This window comes from Panthera uncia, chromosome A2 (genome assembly GCF_023721935.1).
Source record: "Panthera uncia isolate 11264 chromosome A2, Puncia_PCG_1.0, whole genome shotgun sequence".
NCBI classification, from domain to species: domain Eukaryota; kingdom Metazoa; phylum Chordata; class Mammalia; order Carnivora; family Felidae; genus Panthera; species Panthera uncia.
Window position 1 is genome coordinate 3,789,736 of NC_064816.1, and position 8,248 is coordinate 3,797,983.

The following is an 8,248-nucleotide window of genomic DNA, read 5'->3' on the forward strand; positions in this document are numbered from 1 at the left end:
ACGTGACCTTCTATGTGCTGTTAGGCTTCATAATTGGCGTCTAAGTCAAGTAAATAACCGACAAACAGGTTACAGCGTCAGTTTGAAGCCCTTGTGAAAGACATTCACTGTGAAGAAAAATTCATCTTACAAACGCTCCTTCTGGGTCCTGTCCACTTAAGTCACTGACACATTTGCTGACGTCTAGTCAGGGACACAGACCTGAGCAAAGACAGGCCCAGGGCATCCAGGACATCTGTGAAGCTCCGCCTGGACTCCCGGCAGCTTCTCCATACTGGGGGTGGGGTGTGTGTGGGGGGGGGAACCTCACACCTGCTCCCCCCTTGGAGGGCCACTCCCCACAGGCACCCACAAGACCAGGGCAGTCCTCCTGCCCTAAAATGAGACTGCTTCACTATCTAATTCCAGGATGATGAAAATCGGTTTTACATGTTCTCGAGTCCTCAGAAGGGTTCTAAATTGTATTATTTTCTTCCTGCCCCTGTGAACAGCGTATTAGTTGATATATTTTTAAACCACTGTCGTGTTCCAGTTTTTGAACTATAGGTTTAAAAACGCCGGAATATATAAAGTTAACTCGTCACTTACTGTTCAGGAAAAAAATCCAGCATGCCAGCTTTTAAGTTGTATATGGGCCACAAAAACAGCAGTTTCTTTAAGACAAGTTAGAATGAACCACAGCAACGTTTAGACTGTAGCTATTTACATACATTTTCTGTAACACAATGAACTACCTGTTGGCTGTTCCCCACTCTCAACTGGGAAACAAGGCCCACTACCTTGTGGGGTTTTGTTTTCCGTACATATGTATGTGTGCACGTACACACACGTGTATATATGTACAAACCCAAAAAAACAAAAAAGACCACCGACCAGATTAACGATAGAAAAAAGAACTCCCCAAACTCTGAGCTTATTTTTTAATGCCAAATAGAGGCCGGGTGGCAGGACGTTAAGGGAGCACGTACCTTTCCATACTTGTTGAATAGATTCTTCAGATCTGTCGCTCGAGTTGTGGAGGACAGTCCACTGACCCACAGGTTCCTGCCAGAGCTGCTTCCGGTACGACCTGGGGCAGGAGGGAAAGGATCAGGCTTTGCCTCCAGGCCTAACAGGAAGCACGGCGTGCCTCAGAACGTGGCCCTCTCTTAAACCCCAGCCACATCCGATTTCAACTCTCCTGGTTTAAGAACGTAATTACTGCCAACACACGGAAGACCAAAAATACGGATTGCGGAAAACGGCTTCCTTACTCAAGGAATCCTCAGGTCCACGTCAGTTACAAATGGAAATGACTACTGGTGCCCATTCTCACCCAAGATGGCAGTTTCTACAACCTTGTTCCATTATTATAATGGGCAGAACAGGATGAGAATAGGACGCAGTGCAGTCAGACTTTCACTATCTCATGAATGACACCCACGACAGAGACAGAAACCACAGAAGCTCACCAACATTTACATCTAGTCTCTCAAGATACCGCTAGATGGGACTTCCGGTAATCCTCAATCAAACCAACTACTGGATCCCAAACGTGGGTACCTGTAGGCCCCTCCCTCCCGAAATAAGGGATCCACAGGCGGCTCCCTGCCACATAAGTTAAATCATACCTTTTTCATCTTTAATGATTGGCTTTATATCTTTTTCTTCCTTAAAAGAGCTAGAGACAAAAGTTAATGTTACTCACACAGGAAAAAAATGAAAGAGAACTAAATTAAAAGTATGGTATGTGCTAAAACTGAATACCTACCAGAAAATTAGTCTGAAATAAAATTTTAAGACACCTTTGCAAGCTTTTATAGGAAATCTGACCCCCAAAATACAATGTCAGATTCTTAAAAGTCAATTGGATTTAGCCGAAGATAAGAGTTAACAATTTAAGAACACAACCGTTAATAGGTTGAGAAAAAGAAAAGAAATAGGTTCACTCATTAAAAATACACAGAGAGATATAAAACATCGTTTAGAAGTAAACTACAATTGCATCAGTCTGGCTGGCCAATTGCAGAAAAAACAGCTTATGTGTGTCATTAAATGACCAATGAAAAGGAGATAGCGTCTGGTCTAAAACTGAGAAAAAACAAACCTCATTTTCTGATCAGCGCCCTCACTGGCTGAGGACTCTTTAGGAGCCGGAGGGACTTCATTACAAGCTTCAAAAGCAAACTTCTTCACGTCTTCTTTGCTATCTCTGGGGTCTGGGCTTGAGGCTTCCTGGGGCGCTTCCGCGACCTCCTCGCTAGAGGCTTCCGTGTGCTCTGAGGCTTTACTACTCTGCTCAACTGGCTTCTCTAGCCCTACAGGCTCACAGTCCGTCCGCGCGCCATCGCCCGGCTGCTCCACGGGCTCCCTTTTCACTACCGCTAACAGGGTGTCTGCCCTGCTCGCCTGAGCTCGTGCTGTTGACTCGCTGGCCAAATCTAAGTCACCCTCCTCCGGATGGGCGCTGCCAAAAAGGTCCTCTTCCTCCGCAAGCTTTCTGTCTGGCCCCACGCTACTTGTATCCTGTGCAAAGGGCTGCTCCAGCTCGGAACCTTCTTCTTTTACTGGCTCAGATTTACAAGTTTCCCCCAAAATGTCGAGTATTTTCTCATTTTCTACGGATTTAACAGGAATAGAATGGCACAAGGTTTAATTACCAGGGAAATAAAGCAATCACAAATGCGGAACCGGCACGGCTGCCACGCTAACACGAAGAGAACCGCTAGCTACACAGAGATTGGAAAACCCGCGGGTACACAAAGTTACACTGGTTACACTACCTGCGCTCCAACCGACTGCTACAGTAAGCCGCTACGCTACATGGAAGAGAAAAGGCCCCCACAGATTTAAACACCTACAACCACGTGGCTGCTTCTCGACAGTCTTCGTCAGGTTTTTGTTCAAGTGTGGGTCTTCGACTTATTTTCCCAGTGTCCGAGGTGCGGAACCGAATGCGATCACCGTTTGACGACAGCTCAGTTTCCAAATTTCTTCGAATTTCTTTTAACGGGACAGTCCGACATGAAACCCAGAATCTCTTCCGACGGCAGGAGATAGACACGCAGTCCGGAAGGGGAGTGACACGTTGGAAATTTTCCTGAAGAAACTGTTTCCTCTTCTAGAATCCAGTCACTTCTCGGGTTAAAAGTGCCCTGACAACCGCTTTTTATCCTGCCTTAACTGTTATCACTCAGAAAGACTGGGGCAAAATATCACAAGATCTGTTTCATGTGTAGAAACACATGGAAGAATCACAGGGGGAAATTACTTAAAATGCCACTCTACGTGGTTAGAGAGATGAAAATAATCACTACATCTCACCAAATATATTTGACCTCCAGAAACCAGAACGGCACTTCCACAGATCTGGTGATACGAGTGGGTTTCCAATCTCTGATCCTCGTACGATCTGGATTGTCCACCATTAAAATAATTTACATGACCATACACAGCTTAGAATATATAGACAGCTTGAAAAACAAGAGTGGGAAAACTTTCAAACCATTAACTGTCGTGTTTCTCTTATCAGTACCTGGCTCCAAGAGAGGTTCTTCAATATCCTATTTTAAAAAAAGAAAAGAGAAAAAAATCCACAAGGCACTTAGAAACAGGGCAGATACCTTTCCCTGGCAGACACAGCTTCAATCAAGTGTGAATAAATGCCAGTTTCAAACGACTTTCTCCAGTGGTTCCAGTCAAAACACCGTGTTGCATTCTAGGATGATCTCCATGAGAACAAACCCATTTTGCTGGCTTCTTTTTCCCCAGCAAAGCCTGGCAGGCAGCAGTGACACTTGGCCTATTCGAATTCCCCGGGGAGGGTGTGGCCACCCCACCCAAGTCTGAGCTGACCGAAGGGCCTCTGGAGAGGGCAACAACGGCCAACAGTGAGAGGTCACACAGTCGACTACTGCTTTATACATCATGCCAGATTTGAGTAAGATCTAGTTCTCTCCGAAGAAGCTGTTATTTATCACTGGAACCTGTCAACAAAACCATCTGTTTTCTCAAATCCTTTCCCTGGCTCCCCACTGTACTTAAGACAGTGGGCCAAATCTTTTCCCTGACCCCAGATGGGGGTAGTCAGGCCCACCAACGTCTGCAGTCTCACTCCTGCATCCTCCACCCCTACAACCAGCCATTCTCCCTTCGGGCCCAAAGTCCTCTTTCCCCTTTCTCTGGATTAACTCCTGACCTATGTGTCAGACCTCAATTTGGGTTGGGCTCCTCCGGGAAGCCTTTCAGGAGTTTTTTATTGCCTTCTCCCTGATGAACTTCTTTTCTTTTCTAGTTACTTTCTTTTTGGTTATTAACATGCCCCCAGTAGAATACAAAAAGCAAGACTGTAACTTGTTTGGCTTAACCTCTTACTCCAGGCACTTTGGCTCAAAATCAGTGTTCAAATCAATTTTTTACAGACGCGCATCCTTTTTCGCTATGGAATATTAAACACTCGCCTGATGTTTCCAACCACGCACAACCAGGTGGTAACTTACCGGAGGTACTTTGAAGTCCAATGATGAAGCATCCAAAGTATTCTCGAAGCCCTCCCCATCCACCTGAAAGACAAAAATGGAAGACCGCTTAATGGAGACAAAGTTATGAAGGTCAAGGCCTATACACCTCACCAGTTGTTTTTTTAATGTTTATTTATTTTTGAGACAGAGAGAGACAGAGCGTGAGCAGGGGAGGGGCAGAGAGAGAGGGAGACATGGAATCTGAAGCAGGCTCCAGGCTCTGAGCTGTCAGCACAGCTCGAACTCATCAACTGATGAGATCATGACCTGAGCCGAAGTCAGATGCTCAACCGACTGAGCCACCCAGGCACCCCATACCTCACCAGTTTCTAAGTGACTTACATGTCTGTTTCCCTCTTAGCGCCCGCCGCCACCTGCTAGTGCCAAGGGGTAGTTCACCATTGGATTATTCAGTTTATCGTTGGCCTCCATGCCTCCTCTGACAGGGTCTCACACAAGGTGGCTGCTGTCAGTGCTGGCCCACAAACATACAAAGTCATTTCCCAGGCAGTTTCTATTTACTGGTGGTCCACATACGTGACCCAGACATTTTTCCAGAGCAGAACTCAAAAGAAAATGAAAAACTTCACACTTCTCCACTTTCCTTTGGTAACGATACCTTTAAAAACATCCACTGGGCACTTTCTCCTAGAGGCTTTATTTAAAACATTTAACCAAACTGGTATCTTCTGTATTCAATTTGAAAACTTTTTAACCTTCTTAAGTGAAATACAAAAATATGCTTTCCCGAATGTGCTTCCTTTCCCAGGTTTGAAGCTTATGACCTGGGTGATCTGATTCACCAAGAAGAAACCAAATTCATGCTTGGAAATAATTAACACACAACAGGATCGCACTGAGAGAGGACAGCAAAACAGCTGCCCAATGGCACCCTAGGCAGAGATGCAGTGATATTTGGAGTTTGTGATTTTTGACCTTTACGGTTTAAGGTTTAAAGTTCAGTCTTACGAGGGTACTTTTTCCCCCAGTTTAAAGCGAGAACAGTTAAGGCGGGCGGGGGGGGGGGAAGGGAGGGGGACCCAACAAACACAAACAAAAAATACCAACCAAACTAAGAGGACGGAGTATGCCAAGGTGGTAAGGCTAAAACGGCCATCAGTTTTAGGAAGGCCGCCACAGAGGGGTCTGTGCCAAATACTCAAAGTTGAAGCTTGAGAAAGCAACACTGGTAACAAGGTTAAAGCCCTCCCTTATGCACAAGGATATGAAAAGTGGTTTTCTTTAGGGGCACCTGGGTGGCTCAGTTGGTTAAGTGTCCAACTCTTGGTTTTGGCTCAGGTCATGATCTCATAGTTTGTGAGATCGAGCCCCACGTGTGGAGCCTGCTTGGGATTCTCTCCCTCTGCCCTGCCCCAGTTTGTGCTCTCTCTCTCAAAAAACAACAAAACAAAACAAAACAAAACAAAACAACCAACAGGACAATCCAGATGATGAACTTATGACCTGTTTTCTTATCATCCCACACATTTTTAAAACCTATTTTCCAGGGGCGCCTGGGTGGCGCAGTCGGTTAAGCATCCGACTTCAGCCAGGTCACGATCTCACGGTCCGTGAGTTCGAGCCCCGCGTCAGGCTCTGGGCTGATGGCTCGGAGCCTGGAGCCTGTTTCCGATTCTGTGTCTCCCTCTCTCTCTGCCCCTCCCCCGTTCATGCTCTGTCTCTCTCTCAAAAATAAATTAAAAACGTTGAAAAAAAAATTAAAAAAAAAAACAAAAAAACAAAAAAACAAAAAAACCTATTTTCCAAAGGAAAATTCTTTGACCAAGTACATCAATCTTTTAAGACTTATGCGTAGAAAGTGCCTCCCGCCCATTTATCAAAATATTCCTCGGAATTCTAGAGAAGTTCTCCGGTAGTTAATATCAGACTTCTACGGAGTTTCAACGGATGTAACTTGCCACGAAGGTTTAGACACCGAGTTCAGTGTCTATGGTGGATGCGGTCTAATCAACCAGCAGGGTGTTCTTGCTCACGTGAGCAGCACGTGAGCACTGGGGAGCCTCGGGGCTACTGGCACATTCCACCGCGTCTTCAAGTTACCTACAGCGTGCTCTGTGAGCTGCGCGGGGAGCTCTCGCAGCTGTGCCGCCACATATTCTTTGCTGTCACACAGGGAACCAAGAATGCTGTCCGTGCCGTCCTCCCCAAAGTCGGGAGCGGTGCTGTTTTCAACTTCGCGCTCTTCCAACACACCGACATCCATCACGTCCATATTCCGCAAGCTCTCTAAACCTGTCTCCATATCCTCCTGGAAAGAGAAGGAAACGCGTCAACGACCGGGAGGCTGGTGGTGGCGCTCCTGCTGGCATGTCCGCCTTCGATGCCACGTACCTGCCCATCTCTGGAATCTTCTTCCAGGCCGTTGTCTTCTGTGCCTTCTTCCTCCATCTTTTGTCCTAATTACAAAATAACCTTTCAGTTAGATTAACATTTAGGTTCTCACCTCCTAATTAGTTTATGCACGCTAACAGATTTCAACCTGGGTGAGGATACATCATAAGCAAACAAAAGTACCCGTTCTCCCACTGTGTGGAATTTTGCTGCAACCGGGACGTGGAAATCGAGGATTTCTATACTATTGTCAAAGCATTTTGATTTTGCACAAGATATCTAACTTTAAAAGACCTCAAAACCACTCCAAACTAAAAAAAAACACCCCGAAAGAAAAACGAGCAAAGGATGAACGGGCATTTTCCAACAAACAGACACTTACAAATGCCAAGTCCACCTGGTGATCAAAGAGCTTCATCCCAAAATAACACTAGATTAAGCTGCTGCTTCTCCCACACATTCCACCCACGTCAGGCAGGCTGACCACCTCTCCTCATTCTCCGGCTCAGGAACTTTTCTTTGCAAGGTACAAAGGTAAAGGCTACCACAAAGTCAATGGTCGTCCTGGATCTCGTAAATGCAGAACTACTTAGGATTAATGCTAAATATTTCCAAGGGGGGCTGGAGGAGGAGGATGGAAACCTCTAGGCTTAGAAAGAGAAGTAAAACCTTTGGGCTCCATCGTGGATCAAAAAGCCTTAAAATTGTACAAACCTTTTATTCTAGAAATTCCCTCTATAGGGGCATGTGCTAACACTAAAATGTCTGACAAAGAACAAAACCAAAAGTACCCTATCTAGAAATATACAGAGCCCAAGCATTCGAAAGGGAAACACATCATGACAGTCTGTTCACTCGTGGGACACCAGTTGCTGTCAACAGGGGAAGTTGGGTGCAATTTGGCCATGACTGGAAACGTTTTTGGTGTCACAAGTGGGAGATGCTCCTGGCATCTAGTGGGTAGTGAGCAGGGATGCTGTTCAACCTAAGATAGTGCACAGTACGGAAAGAATTCCTCACCCCAAATTGTCAACAGTGCCAAGTTCGCAAAACACTGTGGCACACCACAAAGGTCTTAAAAAAAAAAAAAAAAATCATGCTTCTAAAGAGTATTTAAGAATACGTGAAGATGCGTATACAATAAAAAAAAAAAAAAAGAATCAGGTACAGTATGTCTTGTCTACTTTTACTAAATAGCACGTAGAGGTGCCTGGGTGGCTCAATCAGTTAAGTGTCTGACTCTTGGTTTCTGCTTAGGTCATGAGGTCACGGTTCCATGGGTTCAAGTCCCACGCTGGGCTCCGTGCTGGCAGCATGGAGCCTGCCTGGGATATATTCTCTCTCTCTCTCTCTCTCTCTCTCTCTCTCTCTCTCTCTTCCCGCCGCCCCCCCCCCCC

General features: G+C 45.7%; 1 protein-coding gene across 3 annotated transcripts in view; it reads right to left on the bottom strand.

The window, feature by feature from the left end:
• SAFB2 (scaffold attachment factor B2) overlaps positions 1–8,248 on the bottom strand; it is a 33,873-nt gene that overhangs the window by 20,575 nt on the left and 5,050 nt on the right. For 2 of the 3 annotated variants that reach the window (XM_049639690.1, XM_049639692.1), the window contains exons 3-9: positions 6,852–6,916; positions 6,565–6,768; positions 4,479–4,541; positions 3,515–3,542; positions 2,087–2,597; positions 1,611–1,660; positions 969–1,069 (exon numbers count right to left, since the gene is read on the bottom strand). In XM_049639690.1, the coding sequence (XP_049495647.1) occupies positions 969–1,069; positions 1,611–1,660; positions 2,087–2,597; positions 3,515–3,542; positions 4,479–4,541; positions 6,565–6,768; positions 6,852–6,916 (1,022 nt within the window). Of the gene's footprint in view, positions 1–968; positions 1,070–1,610; positions 1,661–2,086; positions 2,598–3,514; positions 3,543–4,478; positions 4,542–6,560; positions 6,769–6,851; positions 6,917–8,248 lie in introns of all 3 variants that reach the window. The other variant, XM_049639691.1, reaches the window with a different exon arrangement.